General features: G+C 40.2%; 1 protein-coding gene across 1 annotated transcript in view; it reads right to left on the reverse strand.

Moving 5' to 3' along the window:
* Positions 1-693: 693 nt before the first annotated feature.
* Positions 694-27,112, reverse strand: part of LOC125354346 (uricase) — an 80,895-nt gene continuing 54,476 nt past the window's right edge. Inside the window, exons 2-8 of the mRNA XM_048349950.1 lie at positions 22,030-22,248; positions 19,555-19,671; positions 19,382-19,460; positions 6,265-6,451; positions 4,727-4,850; positions 2,169-2,252; positions 694-788 (exon numbers count right to left, since the gene is read on the reverse strand). Of these exons, the coding sequence (XP_048205907.1) occupies positions 714-788; positions 2,169-2,252; positions 4,727-4,850; positions 6,265-6,451; positions 19,382-19,460; positions 19,555-19,671; positions 22,030-22,248 (885 nt within the window). The 3' untranslated portion in view covers positions 694-713. The remainder of the gene's footprint in view (positions 789-2,168; positions 2,253-4,726; positions 4,851-6,264; positions 6,452-19,381; positions 19,461-19,554; positions 19,672-22,029; positions 22,249-27,112) is intronic.

The raw sequence follows: 27,112 nt of genomic DNA on the forward strand, positions 1-27,112 counted from the left end.
TACTAAATACTTTAAAAGGACTATGAAATTGGTAAATCAATACATAAGGATCACAAAAGCATTATCAAGGTAAAATTGCCAATGATATATATGCTATAGGATTTCTTAAAATTCCAAATATCTACTCAATTGTGGACACAAACAGTGGTATTTTCATCTGATTTTACCATATTTTCCACATTACCAGAAGCATCAGTAAGGTGAATAAAGCTTGATTCTGAAAACTGTGCTCAAAATTATGTATTATCATCATTAATTCATGGTATTGTTTTTCTTAACAGATTGATTCTAGATCTTCTTTAAGGCAGGAATTCACAGAACCACTGGGGGGAAGTATTTATGATCAATTGATTGTTGAAGACATTTTGACAATATTTTCTCTCTGCTCAAAGATGACAATTCTGCAGCAGAGTAGTGATGAAATGCTTTACAGTTTTACTATGTGTCAGTAAAGACCTATTAACTTACAATTGTTCTAATGCTGCTCAGCATTCTTAATGTAAACTACATCCACAAAAGCGATTCCAATTATGAATAAGGTAACCTCCCAAATGGTGTGCTGATCTGGGTTTAGAGAAATCAATTAGCTCCTACAGGAGGAATATGAACACTACAGATCAATTCTCTAGGTTGAAATTCTCATGCTAACATGTTCTGTCCAGATGACAAGGAATTTTTCAGTTGAGGGTGGAATCCTATTGGTGGCCATGGTGTCACAGCCTTGAGGTCATCTTCCTCTTGACTGTTCCAGTAATTTTCCCATATGGGTTGTCTAATGGCAGCAAGACCTATAGCAAAATGACAGACATTAAAATAGCCCTCTTCATTCTCTGCAACAACAAAGATAAAATTTGCTACACAAGAAAACGTGCAGAGTTACTTCAAGCCATGGGCATGTGTTCTTTTCCTTGGGATCATTGAAATGTGAGTTGATTTTCAGAAAATTAGAGGTATTTAAAAGTCTTTAACTATTGGGATATAAATGCTTCTAGATGAATGCATTACATATGACTTCTTTGTGAATGGTGCAGTGAATGCAACCGAACCTTTTTTTTTTTTTTTACAACTGAAGCTTTTCTTGATGAATTGCTTTGTACATCAATCGTTGCCCAATGCTATAATCCAACTGTGCCCGCAAGAGTTCCACAGATCTGTTAGAACTATGCTAATGGCTCTAGACAGCTGTGCTCTAAGAATTTATCTCTTTCCACCCCATTATTGTCAGTGTGCCTCTACTTCCTGCTTCTCATGTTGCATTCTCTTTGAACGCATCCTCAGGTGATGGTCCCAATGTAGGTTGGACCATCCCCCAAGGTATCAGGACAATTAGATCAGGCACTCAGCCATCTGTGTGTAGCACCTTTCTGCCTCCGGGCCTCCAGGTAAGATTTGGAGCAGGCTGTGGGTCTGACTTCCTTAAAGGGAGGAACAACTGTGGCTTCAACTCACAGTCAAGCCTGGGAGTGATCCATGTAGGTCTGAGGCTCAGGAGGCCTAAAGAGACCCTCCTGTCTGTCTAGGCCTCTAACTAAGTACAACTAGTCAGATAGATAGATAGATAGATAGATAGATAGATAGATAGATAGATAGATAGATAGATAGATAGGCAGGAAGACAGACAGACAGACATAAATCCATGATTCCTCTCAGGTCTTTTTCTTGCCCTTCAGCAAGTATTCATTATAAAGATGCTTTCCAGTCTAATTAATGAAATCTGGTAAGCACCATCCTTTCCTCTCAAATGAACAGTGCCTCCTTGCAGTGATGAGCAGTGCATGGGACCAGGTTGCCCTCCTCGGTAACTCAGGACTCTAGGCCTTTCCTTCTTCCACATGGTCTCATGATGGGAGAACAATAAAGCTGAGGCCTTGTGTGGCACTTTCCCAAGATCTCAAAGCTGTTTTCTGGGGGTACATTTGGTTCTTCCTTTGTCTTTTCTTTTCTGTAACTCCTAACCTCGTCTACAATTGTTCATACACTTCTGCAGGACTCTAGCCACAGGCACTGAAAGACCCTGAGTCTATGAGGTCTTTCATCACTGGCAACTATAAATTTTCCCCCAATACAACCATTGTTAGGTTTGGGCAGTGATATCATTGCAAGTTTACAACAAGATGTAGAAGGAATGGAGCAGAAATGTGCTTGGAATGCTTTTAAAGTGTTCTTACCTCTTCATTGTTAATCAGTCCCATTTTGGACATGTCTATGTTAAAGTAGTGGATATTTGGCAGGCTGATTTCCATATCTTCTATCTGGAATCCAAAATAGTATGTATCATAGGAGGCAAATGTGAGTCTGTTTCTCTCACTCCACCCACTCATCACCCCTTCTACCCACTTACCAAGTACTCTGGATCCAGCTCTGTCTTTGAGCCACCCTCTCCTTTACCTCTACTGTTCAACACTGTACTCTCCTGCAGGTCCCATTATTAGACAGTAAGCCACCCCTCTCCCCTCAGCATACAAAATCTGCTTCTCAGAAAAGTAAAGGCTCCTCCATTCAAAAACCTGAAAGACTTCCTAAGCATTTCAACTGGCCTCCAAGAACTAACAGGGAGGTCAATACCCTAGGTTCCTCCTCATCCTGTTCCCTATTCAGGTTTGAACTGGAAACACACATAACGGGTAAAAAGTGAAAAATTACAACTAAGCTGAACATTTTTGTAGTGATAGAAATTCTGTCCCTCTAACTTGACAGAATACCTTTATAACAAGCTGTAGGGTTTTTATTAAAAATTATCTGTCTCAGCCAAGTTCTTATAGCTCATGCCTATAATCCTAGCTATTTAGGAGGCTGATATCTGAGGATTACATTTCAAAGCCAGTCTGGGCAGGAAAGTCCATGACACTCATTTCTTCAATAAACCACTCAGAAAAAGGCAGAAGAGGTGTTGTGGCTCAATTGGTAGAGCACTAGGCTTGAGAAAAAAGAAGCTCAGGGATAGGGCCTCCTCCACCCCCCAAATCATCTGACTCTGGAATGTTGTGCTAAAACATGTAATATGGGAGAAGCTATCCCCAGCCCATGGTCCATTCCACCTTCTGTCTTGGGCTCGCACAAGTAGACACTCCAGCTGCATGTCAGTTCTCATCCACATCAAACCTTCTGCAAGCACCTGCCCTTTTGCTGTTCTGAGGCAAAGGCTGTGCATTCAAGTTCACGTGATTTTCCTTCTGGACAGTGTGTCTCCAGAAGGGGTTTGCCCAGTTTCTGGAAGTAGTTTCAGACTATTTGAGCAGGAAATGCTAGAAAATGAGCCAACTCTATTTTTGTTTATTAGGAAGTTCCTCTAGTTGAATCATACCTCCAACCCTTTTCACTTTAGTTATTTTTCAGAGTTGTGTGGATTTCCCAGACCATCCTGGACCATGATCCTCCCATCTATAGCTCTCACGTACCTGGAACCACAGTCATGTACCATCATGCCTGACTTGTTAGTTGAACTGGAGTCTCACTAATGTTTGCCCAGGCTGGCCTAAAATCATGATCTTCAATCTCTGCTTCAAATACCTGGGGCTTTAGATGTGAACTACTGGAAAGAACTCTTCCACCAAATCTACCAGGTTGAGGGAGGCATGGAAAGAGGAAGACCGAAAGTGGGGAGCTCCACAGTATAAGGTGTAGGCTGATATCCCTCCTATGTGGCTGGTGCATCCCTCCTTCTACAAGGGTCTCCCACAGATCTACCCTCATGTGATCCATCTTCCCTTTTTCTCATCACACTACTGACAGAGATCTTCCTAGGGAGCAAATCTGGCCATGCTGCAACATGACTAAATCCATCCTCCATGGCTCCTAGTGCTCTTAGGATAAAAATGCAAATACTAAGCCCATGTCTAAGCACACTCTTGAAGCTTCAACGGGTGGTTGACATTTAACAAAAAACTACATCATGTATGTAATTTTCTGTCTCCATATCTACCTTGCAACCTCACCGAGGCGTGTAAGTTTAGATCACACACCCCCACAACTTGACTCTAAAAACTCAACACACACCTGTCCCCTGCAGAAAATGTGACTGGCCTTTCTTTACCCTACCCAAGGTAGACTCTTCCTTTGTTTTTCTATAATAATGCATAATCTAGTTTATTATTTATTTATTTTCTTTCTTCATTGAAGGATGCACAGCAAGGACCTTTGACAGCAAGGACCATGTCTAATTTATCTTCATATCCCTTGTGCCTTGCCAGAGAAATAAGAACCAAAAACATCAAATAAATGATGGACGGACAGATAAATGGAATAAATATGTACTTTTTTTTTTTTTTGGTTGGTCATAGGGCTTGAACTCTGGGCCTAGGCAGTGTCCCTGAGCTCTTCAGCTCAAGCCTAGTGCTCCACCACTTTGAGCCACAGCACCACTTCCAATCTGTGCACATTTATTGTTTGTTCTCTGGATCCCTTGAAATGTAGAACTTCCATCTAATTATCAAGTGAGGCATTGAAGTGTCCAGAATCTGAGGCTTAAATCAGTGGCAAGTTGAAGAGACTCAAAGAATTTTCAACAAAGCTAAAAATTGATAGCAGTGGCCTGCGTTTTTAGGTTGAACAGATTTTTTCCATTTTTTTTGCTCTCTTCTCCCTTGCTATAACAAGCTTTTGAACAACAACAGATGTCATTTCTCATGTGTCTTCCACTTTCTTATTTTAACTCTCAACTCCTTTTCTGAGCTGACAGGAGACACAAGTTTTCTTAGTCCTCACAATGGTAAGGGACAAAGCATACCTGAGGAATCTGGCTGAGGGAGAGCACCTGTATGTCATACAGGGTCTTCTGCACAGAAGGAGAGTATTCACCTCTGTCATAGGGACCAGCAAATTTCTCCAGCACAATGTTCCGCACAGTGTCCCTGAAACACACAAAAGGAAACCGAACTTTCTCATAGGATGGTATTTTAGGAATACATCGTAGAGCTAAGAATGGCATTTCTGTCTCCCAGAAAACAATTCTATTGATGGATGGTTGTAGAAAGGATTATTATCCTGTAACCCCAACCACCTCCTCATCTCCCTCCCCCTGCCAAAAAAACATTAACTTCCCATTTCTCTCTCTCTCTCTCTCTCTCTCTCTCTCTCTCTCTCTCTCTCTCTCTCCCTCAAAAACATTGGATGACTCTAGGCTATTTTTTTAGACTGGTCCTACGACCACATGGCAAATTTCCCACCATATTTGAAGGAGGATCTATGAAGAGACACCCCACCCTGAAACTTGTCAGTACTTATTGGCTGGTTCCTCAAACTGTTGCCAGCCTCTATGCTCTGCATTTTATGTGATTATTATGTCATTGAACTCTCATGTAACTGGAACAGGTAGTAGTGTTAGAAATGATGAACCTGAGTTCAAAAGTTAAACAATCAACCCTGAGTTCCTTTCTTTCCAGGAGAGGCCCGGAGAACTCCACTGAGGGTAGTACGTTAATCTCATGCTCTTTTCAACATTTTTTGCTGCTCAGGGAAAACACTTGAAATAAAATAAAAGGAATAGAGAATTGAGGAGAGGTTCTCTTTAGGCATCTAAAAACCTATCACATAATAAAAAAAAGAGCAGAGAAAAAGCAGGAGGGAGCTCTGTGAAGGAGGAGGGGGGGATGGAACGGATTTCAGCTCATCATAGGGAAGAAATCTCTGGCAATTAAAGCTTAAGCAAAGGAATAAGATAACTTAGTCAAAAAGCAAGCTCAAGGAGCTCAGAAGCCTAATTATTCCTTGTCAAAGAGGGAAAAATAATCCTCATACCTTCTGAATCTGTGTCTACAAAGTACTTCTATGAAAGTTATATCACTTTGAGTTTAGCCTCGGGTGACCAACTTTCCCAGTTTGCCTGGGACCAAGGGGTTTCCTGGGCCATGGAATGTCTGTGATACAACCATAGGTTGGCTACCCATTTCACCAGCTCCACATTACAGTGAAGTATGAAGGCTAGTTTCTATCTTCATTTGATATGGTGCTTCTCAAAGTGTGAGAGAGTCCAGAAGCCTGAGCATCATCTGGGAATGTGTTATAATTGCAAAGTCTCAGGGCTCTGGAGATAGGCTCAGTGAGCTTTAACAAGTCCTCAGGTGGTTCCAGTATATATTAATTCTATGCATTACTGTTTGAGAACCACTGATTTAGTAAATTGAAAAACAGAAGGGATTTCCAACTGATAACGGTGAGTTGAACAGCTTCTAGGATTTCCTTTTATATCTAAGATTCCTAACTAGGGGGCCCTGGGAGGAGAGGAGACACTACCTGCCCAAGTCATGTCCTAAGACTCATTCATACCAAGTAGCCTCAAAGTCCACGTCTTTGTTCTGGTGATAGCGCCATTTGCAGTATACTTCGGTAGCAAAGCATCGGTCCTTCACTTCAGGGAGGGTGGTAAACTGGTCCTTGATGAATCCTTCAAATCCAGACTGGGTTGTTTTCAAAACCTTGAGGTCTTTGATTCCAGAATGAATGACTGGAGATCCTGTTTCAAAATAGGAGAGGGAGAGGCTATAACAAAACAGTGGCTTACTATGAATGCTGAGCAAAATGCAGAAGATTATGGCTGTTTAAACAGTGCAGCTGGGTGCAGGAGGCTCACTCTTAGGAAGCTGAAATCTGAGGATCTCAATTCTAAGACAGCCTGGGCCAGAAAGTCCATGAGACTCTTATCTCCAATAAACTACCAAAAACAAAAAAAAGCCAGAAGTAGAGCAATGGCTCAAATAGTAGTACTAGTCCTGAGCAAAAGAAGCTCAGGATCAGTGTCCAAGCCTTGAGTTCAAGCCCAAGGACCAGCATACCTACCCTCCACTACCTCACCCATCACACACCAAACCCATAGTACACTGTACTTGCACAGAAAATTACGTATCTGTATTTCCTGACCTCCCATGGCCTCTGAACTCTGAGTGCTGAGGATGCTGTACCTTCCTATCTAAAGTCCAGGACCCCCTCCCTTCTCCTGACTTAAGAAAACTGAAGATCTAAGAAAAAACTCCCATGTGATGCTGAAAGATACAGAAATTACTAAGCTTCTCTCAGCCAAACACACCATGTCTTCTCAGTTAACTGCCTTACATGTTTTGAAATTCATTACATTCAAGCTGTAATCATGCTGAAATGTTAGTAAGCTCCTCATGAGTAATTCTCCTCTCTGCTGAGGATAGCCCTCAGGTTGGTGACAGATGACTCCAGTCAACCACTAGACCTGATGACAGCTCAGTGACCTTGAGGTTATGAGCTCAAACAACCTCATGAATGGTTAGCAGCGTGGGCCTGGCTGAGCCTAAAAAAGACTGCGGAGATGAAACCAGTGACTCATAGGCCCACATATACCTCAACTGATTTCCATAAAGGCTTTTGTGTTACAGTTTATGAAGACTTCGGGTTTAATCTGAAGTTTCTTTGGGCTAAAGTGGGAATTAAAAGCCATGATGGGATGATATGGCTCTGCTGCTTCTTCAGGTGTCTTCTCAGAAAGTAACAGTACTACAAGGCAGGTAGTAGGTGCTAGACATGTTCTAAAGAAGCTGCTTATTGTCAGGTGCTGGTGGCTCATACCTGTCATCCTAGGTACTCATGAGGCTGAGATCTGAGGACCACGGTTCAGAGCCAGCCCATGCAGGAAAGTCTATGAGACTCTTATGTTAAATTAGCCACCTGAAAACCAGAAATGGAATGGTGGCTCAAAGTGGTAGAGCACTAGCCTTGAGCATAAGAACTGAGGGACAGTGCCCAGGCTGTGAATTTAATCCCTATGACAGGGAGGAGGAGGAGGAGGGGGAGGGGGAGGAGGAGGAGGAGGAGGAGGAGGAGGAGGAGGAGGAGGAGGAGGAGGAGGAGGAGGAGGAGGAGGAGGAGGAGGAGGAGGAGGTGGTGTAACTCCAGCAATTTAGTGGAGCCTGAAGAGAACTTGGCACCTGGCGGCTCACAGGGAAACCCCAGGTATCCTGTTCCATGGAGATGTGCTCTTCCCGTCTTCCCAAGGAGAAGTGGTAACTGATACTATAGGTAGGCAGTGCCTTGGCACAGCTGTTGTTCTCAGTGGGTGCACACTCTTTTCTGAGTATGTGCAAGTCAGCCCTTTAAGGCTGTCAGTGATGGAAGAATATGGCTGGACAAGTCAGAAGTTTCATAATAAAAAAATCACAGGACCCAGACACTCAGAAAATGAACATCACCTTAAACTTATTTGTATGCCCAGGTTAGTGAGGAGCAAAGATATTCAGAGAACACTTAGCAAATGCCAACAACAAATTTCATAGTGGGATTACCAATTTCATAGTAGGAATTTTTTGTTTCTAATTTGGTCCTGACAAATCCCTATCCCTCTTGACTTGCTTAGTCTAAAATTTAAGGGTCTGAAATGTTAGGCCTTACTACATCCATGGTCTGAAAAAGATGTAACTCATGAACCTCAACTAAAATCCAAGGAAGTTCTTTAAAAATCCAATGGTTAACAACATCTAAGTGCTTTCAATTGCCATAGCTTTATTTAGGAGCTGTGGAGTTCCATAGCAAAGTAAAAAATGCTACCTTTTGGTATTTTCAATTCTACACATAGGCATCTTCCAGAGAAAGCAATAGCCAGGGGTTAGTGGTAGAGCTTCCCATTAACTATGTGCTGATTAAATCAAGTGTTCTGTGCACAGTGTTCCAGGGCAATGTAGTAAAATAGAAAATGTTCACTGTTTACCTTTCTGAAATTCTCATTGGAAGCTACATCTAAAGAACAGTCAAAAGAAAGATACCAGCAATGTTTTAATGACTTCAGTGGGACACATTTATCAGATTCGAAATATAGAAAGATATGGTTTCCTCCCCCCCCAAAAAATACATTTTAAATATAGGAAGTTGAAGTCTCAAATTCAAGAGAAGTACATAAGTTATTCATAGGTATTTGCTAAATGAATAAATGTAGCAAGATTGAATCATGCCAAGGATGAAGAGCCTCACAACTGAGTCTCCTTCCTTTCTCATCAGTTCACCTCCATCACCCTCTACAGTCTCTCCCCTGATCCCTCTACCACACATACAATGTGACCAGACAAGGGAAGGGCACTGAAATTGTTGAGAGCCTCCTCTCTAAAGGCATGCCTTTGGTTGTTGTTTTGCACAGTGTTTACATTACGCAATCTTCAGAAGTCTATATAGTAGGTATTTTTATATAGGTGAATTTTTACTTATCCACTTGTAATCACAGGGCTGGAAACTAACAGAGATAGAGTTGAAATTCATCACCCAATTATGAGATTCCTTGCTTTTCTATCATCTTTTAGATCATTTTCCAACTATGAAGTGCTTTCTCCTCCCTTTAACTCTCTTTCCCTCATTTCTGCACCATAAGAGGCTTTTTAAATGAGAAGGTTGTGACTCCCTATTCCACAATATGCTTTGAGGGCCTGAGAGAGAGGCCTCTGCTGAAAATACTGTCTTCCATCGGCTAAAATGTAGATGGAAGCATCATTCCTGTGTATCTTGGAAACTTTTTGTTCCTTAAGTTTTTCATATTGAAACACACAGATCTCTTAAAAGAAGTGTCTCCAGCCTTTGTTAGCTAATAATTGCAACTTACCTCTACTAAAACCTCTTCTCAAAAACAAATGCTATTGAAGTAAAATGTGAATTTGCAATCAGTAGTGGAGTTAAAACAAGTAGTAGGAATCCTTGGAGAGGAGTAAAAAGATGAAAGAAAATGTAAAGAAAACTTTGCCTACCTTACTTGTTCCAACAAATCTGGCCTTGATCCTCAGCATCTACATAAGCCAATCAAATTTTAGCTTCTCCAATAGTCTTACTAATATTAGCATTCCTGAGCTGAGTGTGGCAGTGCACTCCTATAGTCCTAGCTAGGTATAGTCCTAGTCAGATCAGCCTGTGAAAAACTCAAGATCCTATCTGAAAAAAAAAAAGTAAAGCAAAAGGGACTGGTAGCATGCTCTACTTGGTAGAACACCTGCCTCACAAGTGTGAACTTTAGTACCACCAAAAAGAAAAAGGCAGGAAGAAAGGGAGGGAGGGAGGGAGGGAGGAGGAAGGGAAGGAAGCTCCAGAACATAAACCTAAATAATGGTTCCGTTTGGGAATTTGGATTTCCCTAAATTCAAATCCCAGTGCTCTTCTTGCCTCTCCAGTCTTTCTTTTTATGAGTACTATACATCTAAGAAAATTACTTGATGTTTTCCTACTTTGATGTTCTTATCTATAAAATAGAAACAATAACCATACTTGTTTTCTGAAGTTGATCTTTGTTATAACACACATGAACATAACATGGCTGCCCTATAAGAAATGTTCTATGAAAGTCATTATGAAGATTTTGTCACATTTGACTTTTTGTCATCAGCTTCAACCACCTGGAAATCTTTCCCTTGTTTTTCAAAGGCTCACAGGGATTTGAGAAAACAAACAAACAAAAAACTTCTCCTGTTCCATCCTCTCCACCATTGGCCCTAGGATGAGGCTGATCAACCTCGAGCCAGTGTTATTCCTGCCAGACTATATTGAAATGATTTACTTTCTCTCTAAAATCTGCAAATGGAGAAAATGCAAATCACATTTTCAATATGTTTTGGCATCAGTTTCCCACAGAATAAAGGTCCCATGTTCCCAAAGACAGTAAACTATTGCCACAATATTGGAAGGGCATACACAGACTAGTACCTTCACTGAGTCTAGGAACAGCATCCACAAAAACTATTCTCTTTAAATGTTAAACATAATTTTCTCCCTTGGCACATAAAAGACACACTGGATAAAATAAGAGAGTTGTTTTTCTCTCTCCCTATGTTGGCAGTGCCCCAGTTTTCTGAACACTGGTAAGGACCTCAAGCTTTCAAATTAATGGGGCCATCAATTAAGAGTATGGTGCAATCCATACTCTTAAAAAAAAATCTGGTTTAAAAACAAGAAGTAATTCAAGTGGGGCACTAGTAGCTAACATCTGTAATCCTAGCTATTGAGGAGACTGAGAGCTGAGGATCACAGTTTGCATCTAGCTTGTGTGGGTAAATCTGTAAGACTCTTATCTCAAGTAACCACCAATAAGCTGCAAGTGGAGCTGTGTCTCAAGAGGTAGAGCACCAGCCTTGATCAAAAAAGCCAAAAGAAACCAGAAGGCCCTGAATTAAAGACCCAGTACTGGCACTCATGTGCATGCACACACACACACACACACACACACACACACACACACACACACACACGTTATTCAGTAAAAAAAAACAAAAAGACTATCCTTACTTAGGTTACTCCCCGTGAAACCACTTCATCCGCTTTTGCCCCCTGCCATGTCTATTGAGTAATGCAAAAGGAAGATTTTTCACATTTTACTTCGCTAGAACATAATCCTTTCTAGCTCTTAGTGTCCTCCTACACACTTAACAGATTGTGGTTTATCTCACCGAGAAGCATACATCTACCCTTTAGCTCTCTAAAGGAAAGAAACTCACTGTGAATTAATAGAAAATAAGCCCAGCTCCTTACCTACGCATCAGGTGTCACAAAGCACAAAGCTTTACTGAGCCAAGAAAAAAAATTCCTGTCATGAGGAGGATAATTGCTTCCACATTTAACACCTCCAAAAAGGACACAAATAGCTAAAAGGAAGATATTTTAAAACTATATTAAATCATTCTACTAGAAAATCTCAAACCTGTGAAGTGCTAGAAAAAAAAAGTGAAATCAATTAACTACCACTTGTCCATTTAGCTTCCACAGTCAGCACCAAAGCCACCGCTGTGCTATTCTGGATGGGGAAAGATCACATCAACCAGACAGAAGGGAGCTTACTGGCCTTTGGTACAACCAGATGAGGATCAAAATGACTTTCCAAAACCTTCAAAGACCCGGGTCTTTGAAGGAGCCTGAGACTTTAGTCCCCCACATCAAAGGACATGAACAGTCTCCTCAGCTGCAGCCATCTTTACCCTGGGGTCTCCCACTCACTTCTCACATATCTGCTTAGTGTGTCACCTCTTAAATCTATTCTCCTGGACTTTTTTTGTTGGTACCTCTTCTTGGGCTTGAACTCAGGCCCTGAGCTTTTTTTTTTTTTTTTTCCCCTCAAGGCTAGCACTCTACCACTTGAGTGACAGCTCCACTTCTGGCTCATTTGATGGTTAACTAGATAGAGATAAGAGTATCACTGACCTTCCTACTGTGCTGTCGGCTAGGTTCAAAAGATGAGCCTCAGATCTCTGCCTCTTGACTAGGATTACAGATGTGAACCACTGGCAACCAGCTTCTCCTTGACTTCGATTTCATCAGCACTTTCCCATGTTAACCCTCCCCCACTAGCTTTCATGTCAGTAAATGTGTGGGTTTGGTTGTTGTTGTTTTTTCACTATCATAAGGCAGTTTCACTTTTTAAAGATCTTTCCTCCATCTTCCATTTCTCTATTTAGCTCTGCTGTAGCTAAATTTCTAAAATTAGTGTCAGAATGCAAGAAATTTGATGCTTAAAGGATTGCAATTTTTAATTCAAATACTGCCGAGGTTTGGGGGCATATATAATTTGAATTAGTGACTCAACTATTCCAGTGATATTAAGACTTGTCTAAGCTTGTAGTTTAACAAAAACTCTGAGAAAGAGTTCAGGAGATGCAGATCCTATGCAATATCTAAACCAGCAACCTGAAGCTGCATCATTTATGCAGAACCTCGCTCTACTCTCAGGGGGTTGAAAGGCACACAGAGCAGAGAGACTTTTGGTCTTTTAGGTGAATACATTGCTTTCTTTTTGCAAATTTTCTCAAAGAACCAGCCAACTTTAAAACAGCTGTCCTATCTTGTAGGTTCAAGAATATAGAGCTAAAAAAAAATGCTGCTCTAAAGGAAGAAACAGCAAAATAGTGTTAGAGCAATTTCTAACTCTAAAAGAGTGCTGAGATTCAGCTAGCTAACCACAGTTGTTCAGTTCAAAAATGGAAGTGAATCCAGTTCACTACAAGACAGCCAGTCACCGATCCTGCTGGGAAGAGTATTGTAGTTGCCTGGGCTGAATGTGATTATGTACTTGTATATAGGGAGGGGCAGAATTGTCACCATTCTAATTAGAACCCAACAAAGGCACTACTCAGGAATTTATAAGAACCACCTTGAATATATGCCTTGGTGTATAGTATGTGTGCATGATTACTTTCATCACTTATACCCATATAAAGACACTTCTTATGACAATGATTGTAACATTCGTCCATTTTTACCTCTTAGGTAATAAGCAAATTAAGAATTTAACTTTGCTACCAAAGCAGAAGCAGATAGCCCTACTCTCCTTTGTACACTACCCTGGAAGGTGCACATATTCATAATCAATGCGCACAGATACCTGCATGCACTTAAGGAAACAGATGTCTCTCTCCCTGCCCTGATGCCTGCCAGCCCTGCATCCTGTCAGAGTGGGGCTGTGCTCTAGATGAGTCAAGCCGGGGCTTCTGGGATCACCGCCACAATGATAGCTGTACCCTGAAGCTTTGTGGCTTTCTGCAGAATGAAGGAAAGGGAAAAAAAAAAAAAAGCTTTAATCTGATTATGCTGGCTAGATTTTCCTCTCTCCAGCAGCCAGGTGATTAGAATTCAGGCTGCTACCAACTCCTGGTGATTCCTAGAAAGAACAAGAGTGTAAAGAGAAGCCTATTATTTTTTTCTTTATGATCAGCAACGCTCTGTACTTAGCCACCTCACTTCCACCTTTGTGGCTCTGCTAAAAGTCACCAATCATGTCTGCTAACTATATAGTTTCTCTTTTGTCTACCTTAAACGGGAAGTTCCTGACCCTCCCATGGCAGAGACTAAATCTCTTCCCTCTTCCTCTCAGGTAACCAGCTAAGACTACACTGAGCTAAGACTACATTGAGCTGCCTCTCCTGCAGTTGGGAGTGGCTAATTCTCCCAAGATAGGCAAGATGCCATTTTCAGGCCTGAAACTCATGTGTAAGGATTTTCCTCTTTTCTTTTTGTCCTCCAACCCCTTCATCTCTCCTTAGCACCAATTAAGCACCAAAAATCTGAGAGTGGAGCTGTGGAGCTGTGGAGCACTAGCCTTGCGCAAAAAATAAATAAATAAATCAAGGACAGTGTCTAAGCCCTGAATTCATGCCCTAGGACCAGAAGATGGGGGGGAAGGGTACCTTTTTTTTTCTTTTTGTCCTATTTCATATTATCTTCTAAATAAACATGGAAATTATCGTAAAAATATATGGCTGCTCTTAACTGGGTATCTGTATAACTTTATGGAGCATAGAAATAACCCTCACTCCCATTATCCTCAACACACACTGAAGTGCCAGACTTTGAAGTCAGGCCACAATTTTACCATGTGAACCCCATTTTACCACGCGAATCCCACTTTACCACGCGAACCTGAGATAAGCAGGCCCTGTGAGCAGACCCAGGACAAGCCCATTAGGGCCCAGTCAGTCTGGAACTCTAACCGCTGGGAATGCTTAACTCTGACCACCCCTAGAATCGAACCCTGAGCCAATCAGATTTGTACCTGTATCCTAATCTTGCTTGCTTGAACACCTGATTGTTGTAACTTTGTTCTTTGCCTTTATAAACCCTGTGTAATCACATCTCAGGGCTTCCTCCTAACCTCCGCTGTGTCGGTGGGTAGGACGTAGCCCGAGTTGCAGCTCGCTTAAATAAAGCCTTGCCTTTCTTTTGTATTTCGGAATGTCTGAGTCTCAGTGGTCTTCTTGGTGGTGGTTTCGCGACTTGGCACAACAACACAAAAATACTGCACTGGACTTTTTTTTTTTTTTTTTTTTTTTTTTTTTTGGGCCAGTCCTGGGCCTTGGACTCAGGGCCTGAGCACTGTCCCTGGCTTCTTCCCGCTCAAGGCTAGCACTCTGCCACTTGAGCCACAGCGCCGCTTCTGGCCGCTTTCTGTATATGTGGTGCTGGGGAATCGAACCTAGGGCCTAGTGTATCCAAGGCAGGCACTCTTGCCACTAGGCTATATCCCCAGCCCTGCACTGGACTTTTATAAAAAGAACAAACTTCAAGCCTAGTAGCAGTGGCTCACACCTACAATCCTAGATATTCAGGAGGCTGAGAACTGAAGGTCATGATTTGAAGCCAGCCTGGGCAGTAAGTGTGTTAGACTCTTGTCTCCAATAAATAATTCCTATAAAAGGCCAGAAGTAGAGCTGTGACTCAAGTAGTACAGCAAGAAAAGCTCAGGGACAGTACCCAAGCTCTGAATGTAAGCCTCAGAAAGGCACAAGAAAGAAAAGAGAGAGAGAGAGACAGAGAGTGAGAGAAAGAGAGGGAAGTGGGAGGGAAAGAGGGAGGGAGGGGAGGAAAGAGGGATGGAAGGAGGGAGAGAGGGAGGAAGGAAACAAACATCTTCTATTGAGCTTTTACATATGGACCTGTTTGTTATGGCTCCTGTTGCTGCAATAACGGTAAGTTTTCAAAACATGTTTTCCTTTCATTTCCATGATACCACTGTCTCCAGCTCTCCTTCTATCTTTGTTTTTTTTTTTTTGGCCAGTCCTGTGCCTTGGACTCAGGGCCTGAGCACTGTCCCTGGCTTCCTTTTGCTCAAGGCTAGCACTCTGCCACTTGAGCCACAGCGCCACTTCTGGCCGTTTTCTGTATATGTGGTGCTGGGGAATCGAACCCAGGGCCTCATGTATACAAGGCAAGCTCTCTTGCCACTAGGCCATATCTCCAGCCCCTTCTTCTATCTTTCTTACCAGTCTTCTGTGTTACTCTTTAAACAGCCCAATCCTTAAACTAAAAAATTTTCCCAGGCCCTCTCCCCATTTTATGTTTTCATGGAATGATCTCCTTCTCTATGATTTCCTCTACTGTCAGTCAGTTTATGGTTCCTAAATCCATCTCCATATTCTGAGATTGTATAGCCTCTCCCCACCTTTATGTGTACTTTCTCCTCAGTGAGCTCTCCATCTCTCTCACTTCAGAGCCAACTTTAAGCTCTCCTTTTCTTTAAACTTCTATTCCCTACTCAACCTCTATAACCTATTGCTCACACTTCCCAAATGCCTCATATGTAGCTAGCCAACAACTTCTCAGTCCCTCAAGCTCTACTTCCGTTGATGGATGAGATTTGTTGCTTTCTTTCTGCAATGTCTTCAAATGTCTTACAGCTGCTTGCTTCTTGGGCCTGTTTGCCACAGTTTGGTCCAAATTACTGAACCAAAGTTAATACACACCCTCACTCATCTGATCACTAAAGACTAAACAATAATTATAGCCACTTCTAAGGAGTACTTCCTGTTTATAGACCAGGCTCTGAGCTGAAAGTTTTAACAAAATGAACATGTATCTCTTTTATTTGTCTGGACAGCTGTAGAGGTGAGCCTTCCCATCCTCATGAAACCCACAGAAGCGTTGTAATTCACGTTACCCATTACATTATTAGGCAGTAGAATTCAAATGCAAATACAATGCTTTCTGACTCCCTAGGCCTTTAGGCTTACCTACAGTGCAAAACTACCTTTAAATTTCACTAAACTTTTTCGTGTAATATATAAAACCCTTCAGAGCACTAAGAGGAATTAGACTCATTGAACATGTCCCTGTTCATTAAATGTTATGACCTTTTAAGAATTAGACATATTCCTGCCCAGAATAGGACTGAGCATAAAATGCTTTTGTACTAAAATATTTTTGTTCACTCTCCCACTCCTTTATGTATCATGTGTCTTTTTCCTGAAGTCCTTCCTTTCCACTTCCATGTGCAGAATATTTTGAAGCATTTATCAAAATCCAATTGGAAGGTCAGGAATCTGTGGCTCTTTCCTCTCTTCCTAGATGCTTAGGAGGCTAAGGTCTTGTGGATCAAAGTTCGAAGCTAGAATTAGCAGAGAAGTCCATGAAACTGCATCACCCAAATAACAAAAACGTGTGCTGGAGCTATTTCTCAAGTGGAGTATCAGCTGAGTAATACTCTTGAGTGCAAGGCTCTCCGCACAAGCCCTAGTACCACCGCCACCAAAACCAAAAAAGAACATTGGAACATTTCTTCCTCCCTTGTAAAGTGTTCCCAACTACCTTAGGAAGTTAGACTTTTACACTGCTTTGTTCCCTAGCATGTCCTTATTCCTTTCATTGTGGTCTTTACCTCTCATATTGCAATAAATCTCCTTAGAGGTCTGTCTTCTGTCATTTGTCTACTATGAATTCACTATGGTCATAGAATGTTAGTTCTCAAAATCTAACTGTTGAATGAGTAGTATATGAATGAATAAGTTATTCATGAATGAACAAGTTATTTCCATAAATGTTTTTAATTGTAATCAGCTCTCTTGAAGTCTAATTCTAGCCCTTGCTACTATTACATAATTAAAAGTGGGGAAGACTGTGCTAAGTGTCCCCCCCCAAATAGTTGAAAGCTATACTGGTCACACAGTAGCCACTAGCCACATGTGGCTATTAGCCAGAGTGAATTAGGATGTGATTTCAATATACAGGACTTCAAAGGCTTACATTTTTAAAGGCTATGAAGTATTCTATTAATGTTTATATTATATAACAAAAGTTTGTATAAATTAGGTTAAATGAAATATATTATTAAACTTAGTTTTCCTAATTTCCTTATTTTTAATGTGACTAATAGAAAAATGTTAAAGTATACATGTAGCTTGCATTGTATTTCATGTAGTACTAGCTCACAGTTTCTTGTTTTATGAGAGTAGTTATTGTGGTTTACGTAAGAAAACACTGTCCTCCTAAGAATTAAATTTTCCTTTCCTCCAAAGTTACATGCTGGAGAAGGAAATAAAAAAGGAAAGGAGGGAGGGAAGGGAGGGAAGAAGACAGGGAGGTAGGTAAAGAGGAGACAAAGAAAAAAGAAGGAGGTAAAAGAAAGTAAGAAGGGGCGATGTTGATCAATATATATTATACACAGAAATAAACATGTTAAATTGAAACCTCTTTTTACAACAATTTGAAGATATAATAAAAATAATAATTCTTAAAAGATGAAAAGAAGGGAAAGAGGGGGGGAAATAGAAAAAAGGTGTTATTTCTAACTAACACCTCACTAAAAGAGTTTCATGTTTGAGGATTAGAAAATCATTTCCAATCTGGACACCAATGGCTCACACTAGTGATCTTAGCTACTGAGGAGGCTGAGATCTGAGGATCACTGTTCAAAGTCAGCCCACTCAGGAAAGTCCATGAGACTCTTATCCCCAATTAATCACCAAAAAGCCAGAAGTGGAGCTGTAACCTAGTGATAGAGCATAAACTCTAAGCACAAAATCTCAAGGACAGTACCCAGGCTACTGGCGAGTATGTAAGCACACATGCGCATGTGCACACACATGCACTTACACATATACACATATCATTTCTAACTTAAAAAATCAACTACTTCTTTTTTATACAGCAATAATTTAATAACTGTTAATCAAACACTGACAAGGTCCTGCCTACATCTAGACTCAATATAAATAGTTAAAGACGTTAGTTGGTGGTTAGTATACTGATACTTTTTAAGAAGGGCTTTGTCAAATAAAACTCAGAATGAGAAGTAACCTTCTATTTTACTGGCCTGTAGTATTCCTGATGGCATCTGCCACCTCAAAGTATTACTGAAGAGGGCTAGAGGAAAAGGTAAACAGAAGAGAAATAAAGGCAAAATAGAAAGAGAAAAGAGAAGGAAAATAGAAAAAGGAAAAGGCAAAGAGCTCAGAGTCAATATTCTCTATCAACATTAAAGCTTATTTTGTTTTTATTGAATTGAAGAGATTTCTTCCATCCTTGATTTCATGGTTTTTAAAAAGTCTCTGATCTAAGTCTTAGTGAATTATAACTGTGCTCTGACACCCTCAACAAATGAGTAGACTATAAGCTTTGGAATTTTAATATTTTCTCACATTAATTGTCAATGCTAATAAAGTCTATGCTATAACGTTACATGGTTAATTTTTAAATAGCTTGCTAAATAGAAGTATATAATTCTCATTTTCATTTAAAGTAAGTTTCGTTTACTTGAAGTTATAGTACTATTAATGACTTATTTATTGTGCAGACAAAGTACAAGGAAAACTTGATTGTTATTTAGTAAATATTTCCTATAAAGTATTAAAATTATAGCACAATATGGCATTAAATAAACAATGATATTGATCAGAAATTTGTGTTATTTTCATCTGGGGCCTCTTTTTACCTCATTTTAAAATTGAGTGATAAAGATTATCTGCCTCACTTCTACTATGTTTTGCTCCCAAATGAATTTTACTTTAAGAATACAGGTGATTCATTAATGTAATCTACTATCTCATGGTTCATTCCTATCTCAGATTTAAAAGTCTTAAACATTCTTTAGTTTTCTTCCATGGCAATGTTTAGGACAGGTCTTGTGGGGGGTGGGGGGGGAGAGGAGGTCTCCTGAAACTGGTCTTGCAGAATCAAAACATGAAAAAAAGTTTCTTACCATTCCTCATCTGTTCAACCTCACAGAAGTGGGTTCCAGTGGGTGTGTGAATAAATGCATGGACATGCTTGACACCATTCTGAAAGTAAGAGGGGACATTATTTCCAGTAAAATTTCAGCATTACCACAGTGCCATTTCTTTAATTCAACTGAGAACATAAATGAGAAGTAACCTTTTCAAAACGCCTCCACGGGACCTCTTCCACATACACATGAGCTCGGATGACATGGTTAAAAGAAGAAAGAAAATGCTCACAAATGTTCACAGCAAAGTTTTCTATGCATTTGATCTGTAACAAGAAACAAAATATTTGTGATCAGAGATATTTGGATGCCCCATTTGAAGGGCTTTCTTAGTTTGTTTCTTGTTTTTTTTGCTGTTGTTGGTGGTGATGGTTTTGTGTTGACACAAGTTCTCTCTGGGTAACCTAGACTGGTTTCAAACCTGTGATCTTCCTTCAGAGAACTGGGATTATTGGTGTCTGCCACTACCAGCAGTTCAAAGGTGTTCTACCCTGTTTTGAAAAGGACGCTGTTGTATGATAGAACTTACCAGAAGAAGTAAAAACTAACAACCTTCAGACTCTTCTCTAGGTAAGCTTAGACAACCACATATGACTGCAAAACACTCCAGGCTCTGTGAGGTTTGTGAGTGGTTCCCAAGAGAAATGTATCAATGAAGGGTCGCCTTACCTTCCTTGCCTTCCACCTGAGCCTTCTATTGATTCCTTCCTGCTCCACATCTTCTCACACATTCTCCATGTCAATTTCTAGGCAGTATTTTATGATCCTAGCACAATTTGTGAATTATTCATGAGTTTGCCTAAAAATTTAGGTGGCTTATTTACACAGGTTTCCCTGCCTAGATCTGGTTCATACCTGTTATTCCAGAATTACTATTGATAGGGTCCTATTTTGATCTCAGAAGTGGCCTGACCCCCATTTCAGATAGCCCTGTGCTGTTCTGACAAGAACTAGTTAGGACTACATTGTTAAGGTCCAAAGGAATGACTGGACTCTTTCCACACTTAAGACCCACTTGTAGAGTGAATGTAGAGTTGGAATGTGTACAGGCTTTGGGGGCGGGGGGGAAGAGTTAGCTGTTGAGAGCCAGGTGGCCATTCTGATGATTACATTTAATTTTTAAAAATTCCAAAGTTGTATCTACTGTGTAGTAATTTTAAAATGTCCTAACCTTTACTTTTTAAACCATGAAGTCTCTGATTTTTAACATAACACCGTCTTTTGCTAGAGCTAAATGTACATGGAATGTTTCAAGTTTATGTATTTTGTTCATGTTCACACGTGTAATAAAAACTGAACTAGCCACTGAAAAAATAGCCTGGCCAGAATAAGGAATTATATGGTCATTCTATTAGAAATTAATTTAAATTGGTTTTAAGATCCATTATTTCACTTTTCTTTAACCTCTCACACAGTACAAAAAATATAAGAAATTATGATTACCTGGTCCTCTTTCTTATGATACTACAGGTCTATGTGTGTGTTTGTTTGTTTTCTTTAATACAGCAATTTTGCATAGTTCTATTTACGGGGTCATTCTGATTAACAAGAGAAAGATTTGGAGAGAAACAGGTCTTGCAAAAATTTCCCTGCAATTAGTTTATTTACTGATGTGTGATGAATGCAGATGTCATGCAAAAACACAAAAATATAACCTTTCCAGTCTGCATTTCTTGTCTTTTTAGATTTCTTGGAAAATAGTAAATTATCTTGAATTGCCAAGAAACCTGCAGGTGGTCCTGCACAGTTTCAAGCACACTGAAATAATACAGAGCTAGAGGTGTTAAAATACCTGGTACCTTCAGGTCTGGGTCACTCTTGGAGAGCACAGCTAACACCCGTGTACAGGAAGTTATTGGTAATGGAACTGAGAAAGATAGAAAGGCATTCCAATTTGCACAAACATATTTTGGTAATAAAAGGAAATGTCTTACCCTCAAGGTTTCCTTCTGTAGTAATAACAGGAAGAGAAAAGGGTTTTTCTATTATAAATGGCCACTGCTCTCAGAGAAAGAACTGATAAGACTCAAAGAAATACTTAAGAGAGCTGCATGCTAGTGGTTTATGCCCATAATCCCAGCCACTCAGGAGGCTGAGAACTGAGAATTCTAATTTGAAGCCAGCCTGAGTAAGAAAGTCCACAGGACTCTCTAACAATTAAAAAAACAACAACACAAGAGTGGAGGTACAGATCAAGTGGTACAGCTCTTATCTTGAGCTTAGAAGCTAAGGGATAGTGCCCAGGCCGGGAGTTCAAGCTCCAATACTGGTACAAATAAACAGGAAACAAAAAATAAATACATGACAGACCTGTTACATTTTACTCTGAACTCCTCCTAAGACATTAATTTCCTATGGTCCTAATTTGAGATGACATGTTAATTTGTCCAATAAGATTCTCTCCTAAAATATTAAAGAGGAGAAAATACAAGGGTTTTTTAAAGGCAAAAACAAATTTCTCCATGTGGCTAAGAATTTTAGAGTAGAAAGGAGATTTTGTAAATAGTGTAAAATGTAAAAATAGGCTGAAAGGAAATGAAAATTTAAAGATAGCTAGTACCACCCCCGTGTTATCTTGTAATGAATTCTGCACTAAGATAGGCAACATCTAAGAATGTACATACCCCCTTGAACTTTGCCAAGACATGCACTGTGTTCTTGATGGTGTCTGTAGGGATGATGTCTGAGTTATCTCCATTCACATAATCTTTCTTGGACCGCAGAGTCAGTTGCACCGAAGTTATCACCTCTTTAATGCTGTGATAGCTTCCATCTCGTTGAATATGAAGAACTTTTACCATATCCTTCCCATAGCCAGTTCGGACAAACTCCACTTCATCGTTCTACAAGGAGAACATAATTATTCTACTGAAGAAGGTTAAATGAAGGAAGAAGGCCAACTGAAATTTCTTTAGGCATTAAAGAACATTTATGAAAATAATATCACACCCTACTTTGGAAGAAGAATAAGAATGTGCAAGCCAGACATGGTGGCACATGCCTGTAATCCCAGTTACCAGTTCCGCTGAGATGATCTTAAAAATACTAACATCAGGTGAAGATGGGAAGGTTGAAGAGGTTCAAGGCTAGCCCAGAGAAAAGTAAACAGGACTCTATCTCAAGAAAGCAAGCCAAATGGTGCACAGATAATCCTGGCTAAGTGGAAGGATGATGGTAGCCCAAATATAGATGAGAGGAAAGTGCTGTATGCTATCTGAAAAACAAACTAAAGCAAAAAGAACTGAGGGTGGGACTAAAGGAGGCTGCCTGCCTAGTAGGCACAGGGATCTTGAGTTCAAAAGCTCAGTACCATGCACAAATAAAGAATGGTAAACTGTACAGGAAAAAATGAAAAGTGAAAATATGAGTTCCCTGAAGACACACAGCCAGAGGGTTTTCTTGAGAATAATTTAAAAAATAGTAAGAACAGAACTTCTGGATTAAAAACTATGTTAATTTGCTTGCTGTGTTTTACTTAATCTCTGCTAATATCATTCTTGTGACAATTCTGTATCTACCATCCTAATTTTCCAAACGGACAAATCAATGTGCCCAGAGGTAAAGTCACCTTGCTCCAGTTTTCATAGCTAGTCAAGGAACAAGGTTGTCATGGCTGTTGCTTCCAAATTGTAGAATGTCCACTATGTAAACTACTTTTCTTCTATAAAATCTCCTGACTATATTAACTGGAAGTAATTGTATACTCTTTTTTTCCCCTCTAGAGAGTGATATTGTGGAGAAAATATCCTGAGATGAACACAAATAGTCTGGAAATTGCCTTGTTTATTTGCTGCTGGAAAGGAGAAGAGTAATCAGTGACAAGGCCTAGATGACCTTTGGAAGTGCAGAGCCAGGGCCATCTGGCTAAGGGAAGAGCTATGCTTGTCTCCAGGAGTTACCTAATTAAGCCTAGTGATTTATTCATTAGAATCTTTGTCTTAGGCTGGAGCCTTAACTAGTAAGCATGTCCATCTAAACAATTGGACTCCACAATATATATATATATATATATATATATATATATATATTTCTAGGCTTTACTGGTGTTTGAGAGGAGAGGCAAGAGAGCAGAGGGGCTGAAAAACCTATCCTGTTTAATACGGAAATTGGAAATCAAATGGTAATAAAATAAGATGTTAAAAATGACAGTAAGTCCAAACCAGTCTCTAAGTATAGAGATAGGAGACCTCACGTACAAATAGTAGTTAACGTGTTCACGTATATTAAGGGCTGCCTAAAAACAAAAGGGAAAGGTGGGCTTGCAAATAAAATCCTCTGAGGGAAACCAGCATTGGCTTAATCAAAGTGGAGTCTGGGAGGTTGTCTCTAACCTAGATAGAACAAGTTACAGTTGATCATTTAACTCTGATCATGTAAAATAATATTTACTGAAATGAATTTCAGGAAATGGAAATAAGAAGCTTTGTTGCTATTTTGGTTTGCTTTTCCTTTTGTCTTGTGTTTTCATTTACCTATCTTTGGGAATGGTCAGAGGGCACAGAAATGGGAAGACAAAGGGTAAAAAAATGCAGCAGTGATACTCAGTAGACACTATGTTGAAAATGAAAAACTGAGAGACAGTGAGGGAAAGGATGACATTGTTCAAAAGGAAATGTACTCTTTTTCTGATTTATATAACTGTATCCCCTCTGTACATCACCTTTACAATAATAATTTAAAATGAATTAAAAAATAACATGCTCTGGGTTTTGAAGTGTCTAAATTCCTCAGTAGGAAGCTAAGGGAAAACTCTTAGAAGGTTACCTCGGAAGCCTCTGATCCAACTTTTGGGAAGGCCATCTTTAAGAATAGGGCGAACTCTTAGGGAATTTAGGCAAAAGATTACAAGTGGGGTTGCAGTAAAGATACTTGTACACCCACGATCATTGCGTCACTATTTACCATAGCCAAGTTACAGAAACAGCCTAGATGCCCTTCAATGAACAAATGAATTTTATACAGTGAATTTTATTTATTCGGCAGGAAGAATAATACCACATCATTTTCAGGGAAATGGATGGACCTGGAAAAATTTATGTGAAGTTAGGCTCAGAGAGAAAAAGGACCCATGTTTTCACTCATATGTGGAAATTAGATCTAAATTGTGCATAATAATCTAAGTCTGCATATATCCACAAATGTGCTAACTAACTAAACTATGGTCTATACAGGAAAGGATTCTGATGGTATAACTCCTTTGAATAACAAACTCACAGTTTACCAAAATGAATACCAGAAAGTTAGACGATGGGTTGTGGAGGGGTGAGGTGGAGGGAAGGGGCTTGATTAATGGAAAGAGATTCAATGTATGCATGTGAAAATGGAACTAGGAAAATTGAGAGGATAGGTGGGGTTGGGAGAGATGGAGGAGTGTGATAAAAGGGGTGACACTGATCAAGATGCACTATACTCACAAACTTCCATGCTGAATTGAAACCCCTTTGTACAGCTACTTAATGATAACTCTAAGAAAAAGGTAAATAAGAAACTGGGCAGAATAGATCTGAGGAATCCTTAGTAAGAAGTGCAGCATTGATGGAGAGAGACACACTGTTGCGTGGTTGTGTAGTGGTTTTGGAATCAATTCATAGCCAAATTTTGCCTAGCCACTTATAGTTTTGTGACTGTGACAAGTGATTTAATATCTGTGAGCCTCAGTATCTTCATCTGTGCCAATGGAGATAACCACCTTTACCTTGTAAGGCTACTGGGGAGTTGGAAAGCCCTGGTTTCACACCAAGTAGCAACAGTGAGTAGTGGTAATGGCAGCAACAGAGGTAGGAAAGAGAAAATAGGGTATCAGTTTGGGGAGAAGAGCACTATGGAGGCAGCAGTAGGAATTCTTGGCATGTCTGGGCCTCAAGGGATTCTACCTGGGGCTGTGGCCCCTGAATGACATGGACTAGGATCCAGAACCAAAGGTCCTGAGATAATTTTTATCATCTCCAGCATACAACTAGAGTCACAACATCATCCTCATACTCCTCATGCTCCTCAGCCCCATCCCCTGTCACTGCATACCAATGCTGCAATCATGTAGCTTCTGAAAGCAAGTGGCATTGGCATGCCATAGAAGAGCTGACATATCCTCAACTCTCCTCACCTCTCCAGATTCATGTCTGGTCAACTCCTGCTTTAAAATCAGCTTCAAGTCTCTTGTACTAACTGTGGCTGCTCAGGCTCAGCATGCTTTCCCTATCTGCAGGCCTTTGAATTTTCCATGATTTTCTTTGTCACTCTTTCTTTTCTTTGTTACCCAACCACCAACCTCTACTAGTCACCCTTCAATTCTTGGATACCAATTCCTCCAAGTCCTCTGCCCCAGCCCTTCAAGTATAGAGTGGGTGCCCTTTTATGTGCTGTCAACCTGCTTGCTATTGCCACAGAATCTTTATCAAGAAGTACTGTCATTGCAGCCTCCTATGCCTGGTTAATTTGGAAGCAGTAAATTGAAGCAGGAACAAGTTCTGTCTTGGTCACCATGGCAACCCCAGCACTCATCACAGTGCCTGGAACATAAATAGGTGCTGGAGAAATGTGTCATGAATGAGTGGATGGTGATACGAACCACCCCTGGTGCTGTGTGATGACACAAAATAGTCAATGAAAACATACGAAAGACTTCAATACAGGAAGAGCCGATTTTACTCCAAACAGGAACTTCTACTTCCTGGGAAAATGAGGGAGAAAAACTTATGGCTTCTGATATCACAACCTGGAGATTACAGGCACATAATATGCAACATATGTGTGTATATATACACATATATATATATATCAGATTGTCAATGTATATATATATATATGTGCGAAAATGGAGCTAGGTACATTGAGGAGATGGGTGGGATTGGGAGAGATGGGAGAGAATGATGACACTGATGTTTGTCCTCACAAACTGACAGGTTGAATTGAAACTCCTTTGTACAACTACTTAAGGTTTAAAATAAATAAATGAAAAATTATAGGCACAGTTATCTGAAGAACAGAAACCCCAGAAGAACAGAATTGAATATAGAATTTGTTAGGCAACGTGTTCATAGCTAGTAAGACAGCTGTCCAGTACAGTATAAACATCCAGTCCGAGATTACTTTAAGACACCCAGGAGAGAGGTCAGTCCTCCTCAGAAAACTTCTGGTGCACTTAAGCAGAACTAGACAGACACCTAAACTGGACATGGAAGTTGAGATACATAATCCCAGGACTTGAGTGGTTAATGCAGGATTGAAAAGTTAAGGCTGGCCTGGTTTACATTGTGAGACTGTCTCAAAAACAAACAAACAAGCAAATCCCATGTACCTCTGAACAAAGCTTGAAAAATTTACTGAAAAATAAGTCCGAATAAAATGGACCTAGACAACTGAGTCTGAAGCAAGGTAGAGAAAAATCAGAAGACAAGAGAGTCTCTTTGCAGGACATGACAGCAGATAATAACACTGACAAGAAATGATCCTGTTTTCCCTAGAGTCTGTAGTCAGAGAAAGCAGAAGTGTCAGACCCCACTGTATATAATGCAGACAATGGTGGAGGATCTGTGCCCAGAACACCTGCACCCTAAATTGTCTCATCTGAAGTGTGAGCAGGTGTCTGAGAACATGGCCTTTGGCTCTAAGTCAGGCAGCCCATGTAGAATCTTTGTCCTGCCACCCATTAGCTATGAAAAGAGGTGCATTTGTCCTTGTAGAAAATGAGAGCAATTGTTGTCAGTC

Source organism: Perognathus longimembris, chromosome 7 (assembly GCF_023159225.1).
Source record: "Perognathus longimembris pacificus isolate PPM17 chromosome 7, ASM2315922v1, whole genome shotgun sequence".
Classification (NCBI taxonomy): Eukaryota; Metazoa; Chordata; class Mammalia; order Rodentia; family Heteromyidae; genus Perognathus; species Perognathus longimembris.